Source organism: Schistocerca gregaria, chromosome 8 (assembly GCF_023897955.1).
Source record: "Schistocerca gregaria isolate iqSchGreg1 chromosome 8, iqSchGreg1.2, whole genome shotgun sequence".
Taxonomy (NCBI): domain Eukaryota; kingdom Metazoa; phylum Arthropoda; class Insecta; order Orthoptera; family Acrididae; genus Schistocerca; species Schistocerca gregaria.
The window spans coordinates 134,587,304-134,609,500 of record NC_064927.1 but is presented as its reverse complement, the minus strand read 5'-3'; the positions used below and the strand labels follow the sequence as shown (position 1 = coordinate 134,609,500).

General features: G+C 47.3%; 1 protein-coding gene across 1 annotated transcript in view; it reads right to left on the bottom strand.

The window, feature by feature from the left end:
- Positions 1–20,030, bottom strand: part of LOC126285075 (acid sphingomyelinase-like phosphodiesterase 3b) — a 39,042-nt gene extending 19,012 nt beyond the window's left edge. The window contains exons 1-2 of the mRNA XM_049984398.1: positions 19,846–20,030; positions 1,721–1,906 (exon numbers count right to left, since the gene is read on the bottom strand). Coding sequence (XP_049840355.1) covers positions 1,721–1,906; positions 19,846–19,917 — 258 coding nt within the window. The 5' untranslated portion in view covers positions 19,918–20,030. The remainder of the gene's footprint in view (positions 1–1,720; positions 1,907–19,845) is intronic.
- Between the last annotated feature and the right edge of the window lie 2,167 nt (positions 20,031–22,197).

The window sequence follows — 22,197 nt, the reverse complement described above, 5'->3', positions numbered from 1 at the left end:
AGAAGCTTGAATTTGGACTTAGAATTACCAAATGAAGATGATAAGATGTTGAGGATGTGTAGGAATAACGACAGAATGTTTTTTTCTCTGGCTTCAGATCATGGAGATGTCATCAGTGAACCTGAGCCAGACAAGAGGTTTGGGGTTATGGGTGTCTAGAAAAGTTTCCTCTAGACAGTCCATAGATACATTGGCATAGGCTGGTGGCATGTGGGTCATATGAGAAATCAATGGTGGCCTGTACCAGCCCTGCTGCAATTTTTGCACACATCCAAATCTACTCTGCTCAGCACCATAACTTTCCTCATCCTGCACCCACAACCTCATCCCATGGTCTTCCCCTTTCTCTATTCTGACACCCTCTGCCTATCGACTCCTCCATATCATTGTCATCATATGCTACAGGAACTCTTGCTCACATCACATTCCTACCCTATGCTCCTGCAGCCTCTCTTTCCTGTATTTCTGTCCCAAGCACTTACTGCCTACCTCAGCCTCCTCTTTTCAATCCTCCTTCCTGCTCCTTTCTTCCTTTCTCCCTTGCTCACTCCTCCTGACACAGTCCCTAACCACAGTCAAGCAACAGAACTGTAGACCCAGCACATGTGTGCAGATGTTACATCATTCTCACTATAGGTGCCTGTCTCTCATCCTAGTACCTAAGTGCATTTTCTTCCTTTTTAACCTTCACAAGTGGAAGATCAGCTGTTGTGGAACACACTGTGCAGCCAAGAGACCGCTAGATCTGGTTTGATAAGACTGAGGTATTGGCAGCCACAAGTGGAATGTATGAAGGGCTTCTGGAGAGGCTACAGAAAGTGCAAAGTACCTCACTAATTTTAATTTGAAACAGGAGTGTGTGAAACTAAATGTCAGGATTCTGGCACTGGAGAAAATGTGGGTCCATGCTTATGCATGGGAGTGTGCAGAAATGGAATTTTACTTCAGTCAGTAGCAAGCCAGGGTGTCCATCAGACCTTCAAAAAAGGTTCAATGTCCTTTGCAGATGGGGACATAATACTGGGTTTCACCAAGAAATTCATCTGACCACGGCATAATAGCCCAGAATATTTTAATAAGTACCTTAGTAATTTTATACTTCCTCTTACATCTTCTGAAGGGAAGTACTAGGCAGCAGTTCTGAATTTTTCTAAGGTATCGTAAAATAAGTTTAAGACTTAAACTCACAAAGATCCATATTATATCAGTTAAAATGCTGTTACCAGAAGTTATGTTAAATGCTAAATAGATAGCAAGGCTAAATATGAAAGTAATCCAAATAATTTCTCTGTGTAGCTCCTATTTCACAGAAGAAATTTATTTAAAAGCTTGTAGTTTATCTTGTATTAAAGTCTTACGTACGTACTTTCACAGATTCTGTTTTTCTGTGGGAACTTATCTGCATACGGCCAATATAAAGACACTATTAAATACAAACTAAGCTGATAACCTATAAGCTGACTTGCTTCATATCACTGAGATACATCATGTAAGTAAACTGTGAAACAGTAAACAGCTAGCTGACAGACATCGTCCAAGTCACACCAACACAAGTAAAAGTTTTATACAGTAAGTCCAAAAGTTGAGCTGTGATGCATTTACATTCCTTGATCAATGATGTAACCACACCTCTATTATTCTTTGTGATACATTGAATGTGAAAGATATACATTTTAATTATCAACATATTTCTAGGGCAACTTCATTTATGGAGATTTACCTTCAAATCTTTTTCTCTTGCTTTCAGAAGTTCCATTCTAAGCCAGCTCCAAATTCCTAAAGGATCATCTTCCAAGGCAGTTTCATTTCCTTCTACAACGAGGTTGCTATTAAAAATCACAAGGACCAGCCTCAGGGTATTATGGACTTCAGAATAACAGCCTGTCCTGGAGAACAGCTTCATTGACTGAAAAAATGAATAAAAAGTAATGTTATTTTCATTTTTGTTGTCAACAGTTATGGAAAAAAGAAGTATAAACAGTATATCATCACTGTAGGTACTGTACCAAAACTAAGAAATTAGGAATTACATTGAAATGGAGAATACAAATTTGCAGCGCAAATATACTGATATAGTATTATGTGGCTGTTCATTGACAGCATTTCACTTATGATGGAACTAAAAGATCCAGGGATTGAATCCCAGTCATACCACAGATTTTTGGTTGGTTGGTTGATGTGGGGGAGCAGACCAAACAGCCAAGTAATCGGTTACATTGGATTAGGGAAGGACGTGGAAGGAAGTCAGCCATGCTCCTTCATAGGAACTATGCCAGCATTTTTATGGAAATTACACGAAAATCTAAATCAGGATGGCTGGATGTGGGTTTGAACCATCATCCTCCTGCACATAAATCGAGTTTGCTAACCACTCACTCAGTGTGGATTTTTCAGTCTTCACTTGTACCTATGACAGACCTCTCAAAGACATGGCACTGCACCAGGAATGACATGTGGTTGAGTTTCCACATTAAACTGTAAGATCCCTTCCACAAATTGGATAACCAGAATCAGTTAGGAACATGCAAGTCATAGGCATTCAATTTAAAGACACGCACAAGGCTACTGAGTCTCACAAATTTATTATTTTTACTTTTAAAGTGCTCTTTCATATTTTTTATTTACATCTTTGTGTCAGCTGAAAATGTAATAATGGTTCAAAATTAATATTTTTCCAAATTCACATTTGCCAGAATTGTTGAAAATTTTGGAAAAGGTAATATTCAAGCAACATCTTAACCATCTGGCTACAAAGTGTATACAGTTGAAATCACATTTTGGCTTTTTAAAGGTCCATTTTTGGGAAAGCAATTTAGAGTTGCAGCAATACTGTGCCTAATTCGTTTGACAATAAATTGCAGCCTGCTAGTATATTCAGTGATCTTTCAAAGGCATTTGATTGTATGATAACAATTGCCAGACAATTTATTTAAAATATCACGCTATCACAGAAGCTTCAATGAAATTGTTCAAGTCATATCTGCCTAACAGGAAACAAAGGGTATCAATAGGAATAGCCCTATATTAAAGTATCAGTCATAACTCAACTGCGAACTAATTTCATGTGGTATTTCATGAGGTTCCACCTTTGGGCACTTATTAATTCATGTAATTATTAATAACCTTGCTTCTGTAACAGAGCCAAATGCTAAGTTTATTTTGTTTGTGGATTCATACAAACATTACAATGAGAATAAAACATGGTAATAAATGTAATATGTTAATTATCATGAGTAAACAAACTTTTAAGGGGCAAAATTATGTCACTTTAAAGAGGGACATAATTAACATATTCCAAGGCCAAATAAGGGAATCTGTTAAGAAAATGTGCTCACTTTTTTCATAAAAAAGGTAAAAGAGCTATATGTAATGAATACAAGGACTCCACAACTATGCATGCAACTGACAACTCAAAAAGCTAACTGACCCATAAGACCAACATTAACCACATTAATAGCCTCAGATACAAGTTAAGCTTACACAATAACATTCTGCAAATGAAGAATGTGTTCAGGCATCTGTTTATGGTATGCAATACACAAAAATTAGTACAGAAAATGAAAAATGTCCAGATTCCAATAAATCCAAAATGAGTCTCACTTGATTATAACCAATTTGTATATAAGACTATTGAAATCATATCGAGACTATTAAAATCATATAAAAAAAAAAAAAAGCTCCTCCAACAGGTGATATGATTGCCGTGTAGGTGGCTGATTTTATTCTCGTGTTAAATTTGGTGCTGCCATACAAATATTTTCAGTTCCGGCAGGAATATTACAATCAGCCTAACACCTTGTTATAGGTTGTTGCCATGGAGGAGCATAAGCAAATATTTTCATTACTCATTAGAACAATACATCTTTTCCAGATAGCACAGTACAGTGTGCCATGTTACTTTCAGTATATCAATGACACACTAATTATCTATGAAGACACAGAGGACAGTTTTGAAAATATCCTAAACCTGTTTAACAGCGTGACCAGAAGATAACTTTCACCAGTGAAAAAGAATGACCAAAGAATGAACTTGGACATTACAATTTCCAAGTAGCATGATAAACATTGATTTGCAATTTGTTTTTAAATCGACTACTACTGATGCCATTGTTACCAATGACTCAGAGCACACTAAAAAGTATAACCAAGCATTTTTGTAGTATGATCAATAAATTAATAAAACTCCTACTTGAATATGAAGAAAGACAACATGAATCACAAACCTCAAAAGAAATTTCTTGGAATAATGGATGCTCTACTGTTAGTTGTAGACAGTATTCATAGGATGGTGATGAGGAAACCAAGCAACAGAAATAATGAGATTGCACTTATAAATATGTGATGGGCAAAAGTATACAGTTTATGGTAGTATAACATATTTTAGATCATACCTGTTTAGGAAGTTTAAAGTGTATATAATGTTCAGGGATAATTATCCTGTGTTACACAGCAGAAATGTATAATGGACAAATGTAAAATTTTCCCAAAGTTCTCTCTAACCAGCATGAACTAGGGGCAGCCCAGGCCAATCCCCCATGTTACAGTCAACATGACAAACAGGCAGAAGGTCAACATTGCCAAAACTGGAAAAAACCCAGAGGACATTGCCTCATCTCACACAAGTGAGAAGTCAGAATTGTAAAATCAGGAAAATGACCTCAGCAAGGAGAGGTCATTGTGTCATTCTAACAGCATAGCTTGATTTCATAAAAGAGTAAGAGTTTAATGAGAACATTTATCAGCCTCTGAAATGAAATTTTCACACTGCAGAGTGAACATTTAATTCTGGAAACATCCCACAGGCTGTGGCTAAGCCACATCTCCACAACTTCCTTTCTTCTGGAACCTAATGAAAATCAGGAAAATGACTTCAGCAAGGAGAGCGCATTGTGTCATTCTAACAGCATAGCTTGATTTCATAAAAGGGAGTAAGAGTTTAATGAGAACATTTATCAGCCTCTGAAATGAAATTTTCACACTGCAGAGTGAAAATTTCATTCTGGAAACATCCCCCAGGCTGTGGCTAAGCCACATCTCCACAACTTCCTTTCTTCTGGAGTGCTAGTTATCCAAGGTTCATAGGAGAACTTCTGTAAAGTTTGGAAGGTAGGAGATGAGGTACTGGCAGAGTTGAGGCTGTGAGAGCAGGTCATGAGTTGTACGTGGGTAGTTCCATCAGTAGAGTACTTGCTTGTGAAAGGCAAATGTACTGAGTTTGAGTCTTGGTCCAACACACAATTTTAATCTGCAGGGAGTTTCGCTTCTCAGCTGGCTGAAACGGCAGAAAGGCAACAAGCTGAAGCCCTGGAAGTCATTCTTATGAGATAGAGGGGTGCTGAAAAGTGCTGATGAGCCTAGAAAAATAGTCCACTTTCAGTCATTACTGGCCAGGCATAACATCATTAACTTAGACAAGTAGTAATAAATACTCACACTTCTGAACCTTGACATATTTGTGTTGCAGTACACCAATAGTGAAGCTGAAGCTGTCATACATGAAACTGTTTGTCAAGATGTCTTCTGTCTTCAAGATGCTACCTTTCTGTACTCTGTCATAGTGAGTTGCTGACCTCACAACCACTGATGAGAAGACTTGGAGACTTGTACCTCTGACTAGCTGAGATAAACTGATGGTGTTCGGTGCACTGTCAATCTGCTACAGTATTTATGATGCACACTAACAGCTGTGGCCCCAGACTAATAATTGCAAGCAGTCATCAACATCTCCAACCTTCCTTGGTGGAAAGACTATGCTTTGGCTCATCTCCACATCATTCTGAGCCGCTGAGAGATTACCTGAGCACACCCCTTTAGTGGTCATGAGAATGGTCTGGTAATACACAGTCAATGTCCTTGGCAGTAAAGCCCACTGTACAGGCTATGCTAGCTGTCAGCAATGCCTACCAGCCACCTGAAAGCTTGTTTACGTGAACCATACGCTACTGGATGATGCTCTCTGCACTTGTTGAGATGGCGTCAGCATGTTACAAGACAGAATGCTACAGCGCCACTGACCTTGGAGCCAACAGACAGAAGAATACATGATTGTAAACTTTTATGTAACAGATTCTTGTTCTGCTAATGTTGTACCATTAAAACGCAGAACATTGACTGGCCTCTTCATTTGCACTCCATGGTTCATCATGCCAACAGCACTAGGTGCCTCAACCCACGTCCCTACAACAGGGTGATTATAATTAAAGTTTCAGTTCCAAAACGCTGTAAAAAAGGAACCACTCCTAAGAACAGTGCCAAATTTGCTCTTAATATTATCAAAGAAGAGAGAAGTATTATGGAAACAAAACAAACCTAATGAAAATTTCCCCACTAGATGACAATGTAAACATCATAATGTAAATGGGTTCAGTCACAAATGACAGAAGAATATTAATATGACAGCTATGGTGTGAGTTGTACATTAAACCAACCATACTGTGTAATGTGCATGACCACACTAGTTTGACATTTGATAGCTGTGTCAAAACATTTCAATCCCACATTTCACTGTCAGGTAAGGCCACCCACCATTGCAAGGTTGTACCGCACTGGATGAAAAAAAATGGTTTTTAATTGCTCTGTGGCCAAAAAACATATAAAAATAAAAAAAACTAGTTTTTAACCTTTAACTCCTGAAATGTGATCTTTCAATCGATGCACAAATTTTCCAACTTGCTCTATGAATTCAATTCAGGTGGAATGCTTCTATACTTCCCCAATTCTCTTTAAACTGCCAACCTCACACTGTTTTGTTGTCAGTTGCATTATCACCATCTTTGTCAGTTGTTGATAAATGTTATCAACATGTGATGGTGTTTTCCTTGATCTCACCTCGTGAACCACATACCTGTTTTCTTCAGTGTAATACAATTGTTAGTCAGTGGACAGAGGAAGATGGCAGTTATATAGATCAAGAAATATACGAAAAAGATGACCTTTTTTAATAAAAGAACAGTGATTGCAGTTCTTTCAGTGAACAAGAGGGACATTCAGATGAAGAACTTCAAGACAAGTGTAATGGGGACCTTTCTGTTTCTCGAATAAAATACTTAAACTGTTAGTTAAAATTAAATGTGTATTGAGCAGTAATACAGAAAAATGTAGACACCAGTAATGAATGTCAGTTTTGCTGACTTTCTTTTTGTACCTATTAAGTGCAATTTTTATTTGATGGTTTAAACCCTAGAATTTAATTTTATATGAAAACTTACTTGCTACAGAGATACTACAATTTTACAGGATGTATAACTCAGTTCTCTGACAGTATGTTAATGTGTACTATTTAAAAAACTGTACAACTGATCAAAAGTAAAATGCTGCAGGCATTATTTAGTGCAATAAGTTCAACAAGTAGTCCTTAAATAACATTGACATAATTGTAAAAATAAATGCTATGTAAATTCAGTTAAAATTTTCATATGATTTGCACCTTAAAACTCAGTTTAAACATAGAAGTCTCGTGGACCCCACCTTGTAATATATATTACAGGAAAGTCGATTCATTAGTCAAGGGTTAACACATTGAAGCTGATCGATGTACTAGATACATTCACTATGTTTTAACCATAAAATCCAACAGACGTATGTCATACGTTTGTGGCGCCGATGAGGTCAACACCAGCATTGATATGCGTTCGTCTTTGGACTGTGAGCATTGTCTTTGGGCTGTTCCGCCATGTTCAGTTCTTTGTGAGCCTTTAATGCGTTTAGGTGAATAAATGAACTACTGCAAAATGGGTGTTGTTTGGTGTAACCTACCCAAACCTTTACCTCACAGGTGACCCCGAGTTGTAGCGTCTTCCGTTTTCGCCATTTTACTGTGTCCGCGACCTCCTCGTCAGTTATTTTCGTGTGTATTACATCAACACAGCATTCGAACAATGACTTCAGCCCAGCGCCTAACACTGGATTTTGTGATCGACACGCATCATGTTGTGGGCAATGTACACCCACCAGGACTGCAAACAATGCATCTCACTCGACGATTACACTGATTTCACCAGACGTTTTCGAGCCTGCAACTGTAAGTGAGGTTAGGAGTGTGCATGACTCTGGCTATCAAACACCTTTGTTCCTGCCACATGTGCCCTCCCTCATCGAATGTGCAGTTACCTCTTACGTATCTCCGTGCAGTGCAGGGCCAATGCCGATTTCTGCAAATGCTTCGGCAGATAACCTACTACCACCAGGACAACAATTTACCATGCTGCAATCCGTGCAGTACCACTCGGATACCCGCCACGTGGATGGAGCTGCTTCGTTCACAGGTCTAACTCCTCAGTATCCGACCACGTCCGCACCTGCCTTGGTCCAACATTAGCACATGCCTTCCTACTTCGATACCTCAGCCTGCAACAGGAACAATAACTTGTTATCTGTGATTGACCTTGTTCTCCATCCCACTGCTATGCCTCAGTGTTTTGTGCCACAACATTCACCTTATCTGCACACCGTTTTGAGTGGAGCGACTATGAACAGTAAACACTCACACATTCCATCCCAGGTTTGACATAATTTCCCACACTGTGCTTCTGGACAGCCCACACCTCCACAGCCTCCCTGCAACACAGGTGGCCCCAGCTCTGATCATACATCAAGCTTTCCACAGACTAACACGCGTTCTCAAACTTTGAACTTTTTCTCACCTGTCACCCCCGTGCTGGCTCCAGTTGAGCTTCCACTACCATTCTCTGCACATCTCGGTGCCTCATCCACGTTGGTCTTCCGCGACGCACCAATCTGAACACACCCGCAACATGTTGAGCTTCCGCAACCGCAATCGACACATTACGGTGTCTCAAATGCATTGGCCTTCCACGTCGTGACGGATTGCGCTCAACCACAATGTGTCACTTTCATGCTGCCACCCAAAGAGCCGTTGTTGCCACATTCCCTGGAGGCACACTCTCCTGGAATACTGCAGCAACAACAGCTCGATTCAGGCAATGCCCCGATGAACACAACTCATCCTGTTCACGCTTACTGACGCTGCCACCATTTAATCCTGACAGAGCAACAACCTGGTTCAAAATTGTGGATGAAGTGTTTGACCATTACAAACTTGACGAGTCAATCAGGTTCCTGTTGAGGTTGGCAGGAGAGCCAATCGTGTTAGTAAAGGAGGCTGAAATGCATGCGTTTTAGCTCACGCAGGCTAGTGTGAGGTCTGGAACATGACAAGGGAATTAGAATTGATAAAAACGGACGTAGCTGGTGGAATACTTAACTTTAATCCATTAATGACGAACGTCGCTCTTTATGGTACATGATTCACAATATCTATAGTACGGATACTGGCGCCTTGCTAGGTTGTAGCAAATAACGTAGCTGAAGGCTATGCTATCGTCTCGGCAAATGAGAGCGTAAAAGTCAGTGAAACATCGCTAGCAAAGTCGGCTGTACAACTGGGGCGAGTGCTAGGAAGTCTCTCTAGACCTGCCTTGTGGTGGCACTCGGTCTTCAATCACTGATAGTGGCGACAAGCGGGTCCGACGTATACCACCGGACCGCGGCCGATTTAAAGGCTACCATTTAGCAAGTATGGTGTCTGGCGGTGACACCTCATTCCTCCCCCGCAAATCGGCATATGGTTGTGGCATAAGGCTTCCGCCCGCCGTGGGGAGGACCCCATGTTGACGTATGCGACGAGGTGGGAAGCCTAACAACAGCAAGGCTGTGCCACCCGCACCCTGCCATTTGGACCGCGGGGAGGTATGAAACGCCTGAAACCTGGTGCAGGGCGCACGTCAACATGCAGTGTATGCGCCTGTAGAAAGACAGGCGGCGGCGCCGGCGGCGGCGCGTCGCCATGGGGCAAAATGGAAGGCAGCGTTGGTAACACCTGGGGCTGAGGCGAGCCAGTAGCTGGGTCCCCGCGGTGCTGACCAGACGGCACCGTCGCTGAAAGCAGACGGCGAGCGGCAGATCCCGTGCGATGACAGAGGCGCAGCTGATTGAGATTCTGATGCACCTCACCAGAGGGCCTCAAAACCAGATAGATAGGGCGTCCGAGGCAGCTAAGAATGCAAGCCAACACAGCGAACCTCGATAGTGGCGATAGTAGACAACGTCGTCTGGAGCAAAAGCAGGTTTCTGCCGCTGCACAGGAACCTGATGCGGCGGATGTAGCAAAGACATCAAGGTTCGATGAGGCCGACCGTGGAGGAATTCAGCCGGCGAGCGACCATCTCGGGGCTGAGAGCAATACGAGGACAAAAAGAGCAATAACGCATCCTTCCGAGAATGTGACTCTTTCAACTTCAGCATCTGTGACTTGAAAGTCCTGACCAATCATTCAGCGGCACCGTTTGACTGTGGCAAAAACAGCGCGGATGTCAGATGTTGAATACCATTGGCCTTGCAGAATGACTGAAATTGTGGTCCAGAATGACATGAATTGTGGTCTATTGTCGGAAAAAATAGTCTGTGGAAGACCTTCAATGCAAAAGATTGCAGACAACGCTTGGATGGTGGCATACGATGTCGCGGAAGACATCCGGACCAAAAAAGGAAAATTACTGAATGAATCTACCACAACCAACCATCGAGCATCCCAGAATGGACCAGCAAAATCGATGTGTAAGTGTTGCCAAGGGGAAGTGGCTTTTCGCCATGCAAAGAATTTCCGCGGTGGTGCTGATAGTTGTTCGGCACACACCATGCTAGAAGAGCACATATTCATAATTGCGGCATCGATTCCGAACCAAGTACAGTGCTGACGAGCAAGTTGTTTCGTTCTCACTATACCCTAATGTCCTTGGTGGAGAAGCTGTTGGTTGGTTGGTTTGTGGGGGTTAAAGGGACCAGACTACTTAGGTCATCGGTCCCTTGTTCCACGACCATAACAATACACGAAGAAAAGTCCAACAAGCAATAAACACATAACGGAGACGACAAGGGACGACACAGTACAAGAAAGACATAGACGAAGACCAGAGAAAAGAGATTAAAAGACACACAGAGTGCGACGGTCATTGGCCGACCATGAAAATAAAACTGGAAAGGCCAACAACCAAGGGACACATTAAAACACCACAAACTAAAACCCCAGGCCAAAAGCCACAGTCGACACTAAAAAAAAATAAAAAGGGACTCTCATATTGAATGATAAAAACCCCCTGCTCGAATAAAACGGAGAACTAAGTCAGCCATAGTAGAGTCATCGGTTAAAAGAGCAGGGAGTGTATCAGGCAGCGCGAACGTCTGCCTGAGGGCAGTTAAAAGTGGGCAGTCTAGTAAGACGTGTACCACGGTCAGGGCCAATCCGCAGCGACAGAGAGGCGGGTCGTAACGGCACAAGAGATACGCGTGCGTGAGCCGGGTATGTCCTATGCGGAGCCGGCAGAGGACGACAGCGTCCTTGCGAGACCCCCGCATGGAGGAGCGCCACACACTGGTTGTCTCCTTGACTGCCCGAAGTTTGTTGGGAGAGGGCAGGGTGCGCCACTCATCACGCCAAGCAGCAAGGACCTTCTGCCGCAATACGGATCGGACGTCACTCTCTAAAAGACCGATCTCCATGGCCGGGGAACTGACCGCCTGTTTCGCCAGTTCGTCAACCCGCTCGTTACCCGGGATGCCGACGTGACCCGGGGACCAAACAAAGGTGACAGAGCGGCCGAAACGGACGAGAGTATGGAGGGACTCCTGGATGGCCATCACCAGACGGGAACGAGGGAAACACTGGTCAAGAGCTTGTAAACCGCTCAGGGAGTCACTACAGATGACAAAGGACTCACCTGAGCGGGAGCGGAGAAACTCTAGGGCACGATAGATGGCAACCAACTCGGCAGTGTATACACTGGAGCCAGCTGCCAATGACCGTTGCTCACAATAATCCCGTAGAGTGAGAGCGTAACCAGTGTGACCAGAGACCACCGAACCGTCGGTGTAGGCCACCGCCGCGTTCGGAAACTCGGCCAGGATGGAAAGAAAGCGGCGGCGGAGGGCCTCCGGAGGCACTGAGACCTTCGGACCCTGTGCCAAGTCGAGCCGAAGGCACGGTCGGGGCACACTCCACGGGGGCAGACGGAGATTGGCCCGGAAAACAGGCGGCAGAGGAAAAAAGTCAAGGCCACGGAGAAGGTCCCGGAGGCGAACCGCAATGGGACACCCTGACCGGGGCTGCCTGTCTGGAACATGGACGATCGAGCGCGGGAACAGGAGACGGTAGTTTGGATGCCCTGGCATGCTATAAACGTGCACGGCATAGGCGGCCAGAAGGCGGTCACGCCGGAACCGCAATGGAGGGACACCAGCCTCCACAAGTATGCTGTCGACGGGGCTTGTCCGGAACGCTCCCGTGGCGAGGCGGATCCCGCAGTGGTGTATGGGATCCAGCAACCGCAATGCTGAAGGCGAGGCAGAACCGTACGCCACACACCCATAATCAAGGCGGGACTGGATCAGCGCTTGATATAGGTGGAGGAGGGTGGACCGGTCGGCACCCCACCTGGTGTGGCTTAAGCAACGGAGAGCGTTTAAGTGCCGCCAGCATGTTTGCTTCAGCTGCCTAATATGGGGCAGCCAAGTCAACCGGGTATCGAACACCAGTCCCAAGAACCGATGCGTCGCGACCACAGCAAGAGGTTCACCGTCAAGGTAAAGGCGCGGCTCAGGGTGAACCGTGCGACGCTGGCAGAAATGCATAACGCAGGTCTTCGCGGCCGAAAACTGGAAGCCGTGCGCTACAGCCCATGACTGCGCCTTGCGGATGGCACCTTGCAGCTGCCGTTCAGCGGCGGCGATGCCACTGGAGCTGTAATATAGGCAGAAGTCGTCCGCATATAAAGAAGCCGCGACGGACGACCCCACCGCCGCAACGAGCCCATTGATGGCAATTAAAAACAGGGACACACTGAGGACAGACCCCTGTGGGACCCCGTTCTCCTGGACCCGGGAGGAACTATGCTACGCAGCTACTTGCACGCGGAAGGAACGATACGAAAGAAAATTCTGAATAAAAATCGGGAGCGGGCCCCTAAGGCCCCACCCATGAAGTGTGGCCAGGATGTGATGGCGCCAAGTCGTATCGTATGCCTTCTGCATGTCGAATAAGACGGCAACCAGATGTTGGCGGCGCGCAAAGGCTGTACGGATGGCAGACTCCAGGGAGACCAGATTATCGACGGCAGAGCGGCCTTTACGGAACCCACCCTGAGACGGAGCCAGAAGGCCCCGAGACTCGAGGAGCCAACTCAACCTCCGGCTCACCATACGTTCCAACAACTTGCAAGGAACGTTGGTGAGGCTTATGGGGCGATAGCTGTCCACCTCCAGCGGGTTCTTGCCAGGTTTCAATACGGGGAGGACTATGCTTTCCCGCCATTGAGACGGGAAAACACCCTCGACCCAGACGCGATTGAAAAGATCTAGGAGGCGTCGCTGGCAAGGCACTGAGAGGTGTTTCAGCATCTGGCTGTGAATGCGGTCTGGTCCAGGAGCCGTATCAGGGCAAGCAGAAAGTGCGCTCTGGAATTCCCATTCGCTGAAAGGAGCATTGTACGACTCCGCGTGGCGCGTGTGAAAGGAAAGCCTCCGACTTTCCAACCGCTCTTTCCGGGAGCGGAAGGCCAACGGGTAGTTCGTTGACGCGGAACACTGAGCAAAATGCTCTGCTAACCGGTCCGCAATCGTGTCGGAGTCGGTGCACACTGCTCCATTCAGCGAAAGCCCAGGGACAGAGACAGGTGGCCGATAGCCTTGGAGTCGCCGAATCTTGGCCCAAACCTGCGATGCAGAGGTACGGACGCCAATGGTGGAAACATAACGTTCCCAGCACTCCTGCTTCCGTTGGCGAATAAGGCGTCGGGCTCGGGCGCGGAACTGTTTAAAAGCAATGAGAGTCTCCAACGACGGGTGCCGCTTATGGCGCTGAAGAGCCCGCCGGCGATCTCGAATCGCCTCTGCGATCTCGGGCGACCACCACGGCACAGTCCGCCGCCGAGGTGACCCGGATGTACAGGGAATCGCAGATGCCGCCGCAGAAACGATGCTGGTGGTGACCGACTGAACCACCGCATCAATCGGATCAGTGGAAGGAGGTGCGATCACTGCGACAGATGTAAATAAGTCCCAATCAGCCTTATTCAGAGCCCATCTGGAGGGGCGTTCAGAAGAGTGACGCTGTGGCAGTGACAGAAAGATGGGGAAATGGTCACTACCACATAAGTCGTCATGGACCCTCCAGTGGATGGATGGTAAAAGTCCGGGGCTGCAAATAGAAAGGTCAATGGCCGAAAACGAGCCATGGACCGCACTAAAGTGGGTCGCCTCTCCCGTGTTTAAAAGGCAGAGGTCAAGCTGTGACAGAAGAGTCTCAACATCTCTGCCCCGGCCAGTAATCGCGGCGCTACCCCACAAGGGGTTATGGGCGTTAAAGTCGCCCAGCAACACAAAGGGAGGCGGCAGTTGTCCTATCAATGCAGCCAACACATGAAGAGAGACATCACCATCCGGCGGAAGGTACAAACTGCAGACAGTAATAGGCTGAGGCGTCCACATCCTTACAGCGACAGCCTCTAAGGGTGTATGAAGAGGCACACACTCGCTGTAGATAGAGTTAAGGACGTAGACGCAGACTCCACCAGACACCCTCTCATAAGCTGCCCGGTTCTTATAATAACCCCGATACCCTCGTAGGGCAGGGGTCCGCATTGCCGGAAACCACGTTTCCTGGAGGGCAATGCAGAAGAAAGGGTGACTGCTGACGAGTTGGTGGAGCTCAGCAAGGTGGTGGAAAAAACCGCTGCAGTTCCACTGGAGAATCACTTTGTCCATGGGCGAAATAGGCGTGAAGGGACCGAGGAGGCAGATCACGTCACTGGGTCACCTGCTGTCACCGATCGAGGACCAGTACAATCGGCGTCCTTGGCGTCTGAGGGTATGGCGAGATCCAGGTCCTCAGCGGACGCCAGGATCTCCACCTCATCCTCAGACGCAGAGCCTGTATGGAGCGGTGGGGTGGATGCCACCGCGCGTTCCTTGGCCTTAGAGGCCTTCTTCTTCTTCGTCTTCTCTCTCTGCTCCTTGGGCTTTACTGGCTGGGAGGGCTCCACCGAGTCAGTCTCTGGGACGGAGGAGGAGCGGGAAGCCCTGCGACCAGCCGCTGGCCTGCTTTTCAGCCATTGGCTGACGTCACCCTTCCCAGAGGTGGAAACCTGGGAAGGGAGGGACCCGAGGGATCCCTTGCGAGAGAGAGTCGCCGAAGAAGTCGGACGCTTCTCCGGCTTAGAGTTGGGGACTTGTGTCCCCGATGGTTGGGGGGTCGTTGCTCCTGAGGTAGGTGGTGCAGGAGCAACAGATGGGGAAGTGCCCCCCACCATCAAGGGGGCAGGTGTAGTATTCCGGCTCAGAGTGTTCAGTGGAATCGGTGCAGCAGATGACAAAACTACTGTTTTGGCAGCGGTGGCATAGGAGCTGGTCAGAGCCACAGGATGTAGCCTCTCGTATTTCTGCTTAGCCTCAGTATAGGTCATGCGGTCCAGGGCCTTATATTCCATGATCCTTCATTCTTTCAGTAGAACCTTGCAGTCTGGCGAGCAAGGGGAATGGTGTTCGCCGCAGTTCACACAGATGGGAGGCGGCGCACATGCAGTATTAGGATGTGAAGGGCGTCCACAATCTCTGCATGTCATGCTGGAAGTACACCGAGATGACATGTGGCCGAACTTCCAGCATTTGAAACACCTCATCGGGGGAGGGATATAGGGCTTCACATCACATCGGTAGACCATCACCTTGACCTTTTCGGGTAGGACGTCACCCTCGAAGGCCAAGATGAAGGCACCGGTGGCTACCTGATTATCCCTCGGACCCCGATGGACGCGCCGGACGAAGTGAACACCCCGCCGTTCTAAATTGGCGCGGAGCTCGTCGTCTGACTGCAAGAGTAGGTCCCTATGGAATATAATGCCCTGGACCATGTTGAGACTCTTATGGGGTGTGATCGTGACGGAAACATCCCCCAACTTGCCACAAGCGAGTAACCGCCGTGACTGTGCAGAGGATGCCATTTTGATCAATACTGCCCCAGAGCGCATTTTGGACAAGCCCTCCACCTCCCCAAACTTGTCCTCCAAGTGCTCGACAAAAAACTGAGGCTTGGTCGCCATAAACGATTCCCCATCGACTCGTGTACAGACTAAATAGCGAGGTGAATAAGGTTCGCTGCCAACCGTAGCCTTTCGTTCCTCCCATGGTGTGGCCAGGGAGGGGAACGATTGTGGATCATATGCCTGAGTGTTGTATTGAGGCCGAGAACGCTTAGAGACTGCTGGCGGCTGGCCGCCAGCAAGAGATGATGTACCACGCTTCATCGCGGGTCATCCGCCCTGATGCCACCTACTCCAACCAAGGGCCCTCCCCACGGGCGCCACCCAGCCTCAGCAACGACCACCTGGCGGGATGGCCATTGCCGGGAGTCCCGATGCCCCAAGGAGACAGGCATCTACTCCTTGGCATACGCGGGGAGTTAACAGCGCAGGCATCAGTAGAGCGATCCCTGTGTTGTCAGGGGGCTACAACCGACAGGGTACATGGCGGCCCCACCACAACGGACTGGCTACCGTGCTGGATTTCAGGTGAAATGTAGTCCATGATCGTCATTGGCGCATAAAGCGACACAGCAGAGCAGACTGCAAAAACCGCACCCAAGAACAAAGCCACGCCCTAGAGATGGTGAGTGGGCGGGACAGCTATGCGACGACGACCAACCAAGCTAGAGATGGTAATGAGCGATGGACACATCGCACCTTGTAAGGCGCCCTTCCCCAATCAGCTCGCTCTTCGGAAGAATTTAGAAGATGGAGGTCAAACCTGGTAGGGGACCATCACATAAGGCCGAAACGTTTGAGACTCCTTTTAGTCGCCTCTTACGACAGGCAGGAATACCGTGGGCCTATTCTTACCCCCGAACCCACAGGGGGGGGGGAGAAGCTGTAAGACAGAGTACTGTAACGAACGTGGTACCACGACCCTGGACTGATCATTATCAGAACGCAACAGCAAAACACCAAGTCTCTCCGTGTGAGCAAAAAATCGGTGAACCAACGGGTCCCCGATCCGTGACTTTGACAAGGGCCATTGCGTAGCAACAAAATGCAAAATGGTAGCAAGGACAGGGTCAGCAGCTGTGGCTGTAGCTACACGACGAAAATCAGAAACAATTCAACCACATCATCGGTTTCCGCATCAATGAACAAGCAAGCAAGTTCGGAGGAATCGAAGTCTCTATCCTCAGCAACAGGCAAGCGGGACAACGCATCGGCATTTCTGTGCTTAGCAGTGGACAGATACAAGATATCGTAGCGGTACTGCGAGAGGAAAATAGACCAGCGAATGAATTTCTGTGCTGTACGCGGAGGTACAGGCTTGGTCGGATGAAAAAGCAATGTCAAAGGTTTGTGGTCTGTGATTATGGTAAAGTGATGACCATACAAGAAATCATGAAACCTTGTAACACCAAATACGAGAGCCAATGATTCTTTCTCGATCTGCGAATAATTTCTTTGAGCAGACGAGAGCAATTTGGATGCAAAGGCAATAGGGCGATCGTGCGATCCATCTTTGTGCGCAAGTACAGCACCGATCCCGAAATCCGATGCATCCACCATCAACAAGAGGGGCTTCTGGGGACCGAATGGCATAAGGCAAGTATTGGAAAGCAACGCCGATTTCAACTGGTGAAAGGCGTCTTCGCATTCCATCGTCCAGATGAATGGAACACCCTTACGGCGTAAGTGATGAAGCGGAGCTGAAATGGAAGAGGCATGTGGAACATATTTATGATAATAGTTGGTTTTTCCTAGCACACTCTGTAGCTGCTTCAAATTCTGTGGCGAAGGCAAGTCTTGTATGGCACGAAGGTGCATTAGACTGGGATGTATATGCCTTGGGCATTGAGTACGTGTCCCAAGTATGGCAAGTCCCGGGCAAAAAACACACATTTGTCCTTCCGCAAGTGAAGACCATTTTGTCGCATGACCTGAAATAATGTTCTGAGATTGGCCAAATGTTCTTCTTCCGTCTTTCCGGAGAGCATAATATCGTCCAGATAATTTGCTGCAGTTGGGACCGACGCACAAGCAATTTGTAGATATTGCTGAAACAATGCAGGGGCAGATGCACACCCGAATGGCAGTCATTTGAATTGATGCAACCCAAGATGCGTGTTAACCACCAAAACGCACTGGGATTCTTCGTCCACCGGTATGTGCAAGTACGCATCTGTGAGGTCCAACTTTGAAAAATATTTACCCGGGCACAGTTTGTCAAAAATACCTTCTGGGCGGAGTAAAGGAAGAGTTGCAGTCACTAGTTGTGGATTCACTGTTGCCTTGAAGTCCACACAAAGTCTCAATTTGCCGGAAGGCTTTGGTAAAATTACTAAGGGTGACGCCCAGAGAGAAGCCTGCACACGTCAATCACACCTTGTGATTCCAAATCGTGTAATGTTTTTGCGACCTCATCACACAGTGCGTGGGGAACATTGCGTGCTCTGAAAAATTTCGGTTGCGCGTTTCCTTTCAGCTCCAAATGTGCTTTATAGTTCTTAGCGCAAACGAGGCCCGGTGCAAAAATGTCTGCAAATTCTTCACATAGACTTACTATAGATAAGTTAAACAACTGAAATAAATCGAAACCAAACAAGTTCACTGCAGAAGAGCGAAGGACGTAAAATGACACAAGTTTTGTTTGTCCTTTGTATGTTGCAAGAAGGCTGCACTGTCCTAACACAGGAATTGCTTGGCCGGAATAGCTATTTAACTTAACATTTGCGGCACGCAACGGAGGTGTGCCCAGCAGTTTGTAAGTGTCTTGATTGATCAGTGAAACTGCAGCTCCGGTATTGAGCTGGAATGGTATCACTAATGTCCAAGTCTACAAAAAGTTTATTGTCCTCCTGACGAAAAGAGCGACTGTCTCGTGCAACGTGAACTGACACTGGTACATAATCACTTGCGACTTGACGGGAGTTCCGGCTATGTCGACGCACTCTATTTTTGGGATGAACACAGTCACTGTTAGAGAGAGTGGCACTGGGCGGAGTGGAATGAACTACATGAAATTCCATGGGCGAAGTTTCGCGAGCCTGAGTATCCTTGGTTCGATTCCGATTCCAGCGCGAAGCAAAGGGCCTGGAACGGTTTTGAGCTTCCACTCTGAGCTTTTCCTGGCAAACACTCTGAACATGTCCTTTTTTATTACAATAAAAGCAAATAGCTTGGCGTGACGGGAAATTCTCATGCGAATGTTTAGTAGCACACCGCGAGCATGATTTGATCACTGCATTTGCGTGCCGGCGCGGTTCACGTGGCTGAGAGCCTGGAGGCAACGGCACGGCCGGGCGCGAGGGCTGTTTACTGATCCGTGCAGCTCGCCCGGTGGGCCGGTTAACCTGACACACTGCTGGCGAAGTTTCAAATGATTCCTGAGCAAAGTCAAGTGTGTCCTGCCGATACAATATGTCCATCACATGTTGAAGGGAGGGATTTGCTAGTTTCAAAATCTGTTCCCTTATACGAACATCAGAAACGTTCTGTGCAATTACATCACGTACCATAGTTTCTGAATAAGGGAGTGCACATTGACACTCAAAAGCACTATCCCTAGTAAGGCCTTGCAAGGTTGCAACCCACTCCCGATTAGTCTGACCTGCCGTACGTTTTGTACGAAAGAAGGTATACCGTTTGGCAACTACATTGACTGATTCTTTGAAATATGCATCTACGGCAGACAAAATTTCTTTGTAGGACAGAGTTGCTACGTCGCGTCGGGGAAATAAATTGACTATCACACGGTGCGTGGTCACGCCGACCGACGATAATAAAAAAGGCTGCCGCTCGTTACCTTGAATTCTGTAGGCGGCGAGATGGAATCCAAATTGGCCTGACCATTCCGTCCAGCTTTCCAGTGCAGCATCAAAAGGTCGAAAAGTGGGTGCAACAGCGTGTTGTGGCTGCGTTAGCAGTGAAGCGGCTGCTGCCGCATCGTTTTGCATCGCACGTTGACCCTGGACGAGCTGTCCAAGGGCATCCAGTAAGGCCTGCGTCTGCTGATTCTGTAAGCGATAAAATTCGGACAGTACATCTGGAGATTGTGGCGAAGCCATTACACAAGTAAATCAGGGCAATTTAGATAAGAACACCTTTACTCTCGTCGCCAATGTTGTGGTTGGCAGAAGAGCCAATCGTGTTAGTAAAGGAGGCCGAAATGCACGCGTGTTAGCTCACGCAGACTGGCGTGAGGTCTGTAACATGACACGGGAATTAGAATTGAGAAAAATGGACGTAGCTGGTGGAATACTTAACTTTAATCCATTAATGACGAACGTCGCTCTTTATGGTACATGATTCACAATATCAATAGTACGGATACTGGCGCCTTGCTAGGTCGAAGCAATGCTAACTATTGTCTCGGCAAATGAGAGCATAGAAGTCAGTGAAACATAACTAGCAAAGTCGGCTGTACAACTGGGGCGAGTGCTAGGAAGTCTCTCTAGACCTGCTGTGTGGCGGCGCTCAGTCTGCAATCACTGATAGTGGCGACAAGCGGGTCCGACGTGTACTACCGGACCGCGGGCGATTTAAAGGCTGCCACCTAGCAAGTGTGGTGTCTGGGGGTGACACCACAGTTTCTGTGCCTCATCACCCACCTGCACGACCAGAAGGACTTGATTGCTGACCTAGCCGATGCCCCGGACTCATCTACATGGTACACTCTAGCCAAAAAGACAGTTCTACGTCGGATTGCACGCTCAACTGAGGCAGCAATACGGCAAGTGCTCCACGTTGAGCAACTAGCCAACGACAAACCTTCCCAACTATGGAGATGGCTATGTGCCCTGGTCAGCGCCAATCTATTCTCAGACACAGCTCTCCCTACCATCTGGTCAGATAATCTATCGTCTCAGATCCGTTTTGCTCAAAGGTCTCCTGAACCTGTCGAGCAAACACTGACAATTGCTGACAAACTACACAATGCATCACTGCTCTATTTCGCCAGCCACTGCCTACATGACAAGTCTCAGGTTCAGGCTCATCGCCTTGCAGCTGGACACGGCTGGGTCTGTACTGTGCTGACTGTTCTGCTCACTCTGGGAAGCAGTAAGCTAACAACTGGGACATCACCGGCTCCACCCACCATCATGCCCACTCCTGCAACCGAACCTGCTGTGGCCACCAAACCTCGGCCACCACCACTGGCAATGAACTTTCTGCAGGAAATGCAACCACACTACCAGTACTGTTACTTCCACACACAGTTTGGTGAGGTGGCATGGAACTGCAGACCACCCTGCTACTTCCCTAACACCAATCGCAAGTAGGTCCAGGTGCCGCCTCCTGCACACAACATGACAGGCATCCCCCAGTGCTCCATTCTGTCCAGGAATGACCGGATAATTGCTGACGAGTTTACATTAAAGACATTTCGTCGGGATAGCTTTTCCTAGAGGACACAGGCACCAATGTTTTGCTGCTGCCTACGCCCTTAGCATCGGTCGAACATTCACCCTCATCATACTTCACTGCAAGCCGTGAATTCAACTAAACTACAATGCTCAGGTTCAACTTCCCACGTCGTCTCACTCTCCACAAACTGCAAACTCCAAACTCGAGAGGACTTTTTTAGTGTGGGAAATTGACAAACCTATACGAAGCATTGACTTCTTGTGGCACCACAAACTTTCACCTGACCTAGTGCAAAACACAGTGTTTCATCATCCATCCAAGACTCACTTCCCCTGTGTTCTGTCGAGCAACCCCTCCCTTGATGCATCAGTCCAGGCTCATCTCATCCATACATGCTCGTCTCTGTCTACAACGTTACAAGAAACCACGCACAAGTGCCTTGTTGAGCTTGAACACGTCACTTGCTTACACAAGGAAAACTTCAAGCTCTCCCTCCGGCTCCAAGAAACACAGCTCCAGCTCTCCGATGCAGCAAAGAAATTACAGACACTACAGCTAGGTCAAAGCAAGGTCAGTAAGTGCACCGAATGTGCTTGCAATCCAAGCAATAGAGCCTCCGTGTGTTTACCTCCCGCTACCCCTCGCAACTGTACTGTCAAGACTGTCATATGTGTACTGATAGTTCCACAGCCCCCCCCCCCCCCCCCCAACACGGCAGCGTTTCACACTCGGCCGGACACAAGTGCGCATGCACGACAAGCACATGTTCCCGAACTGACGGCTCCTACCA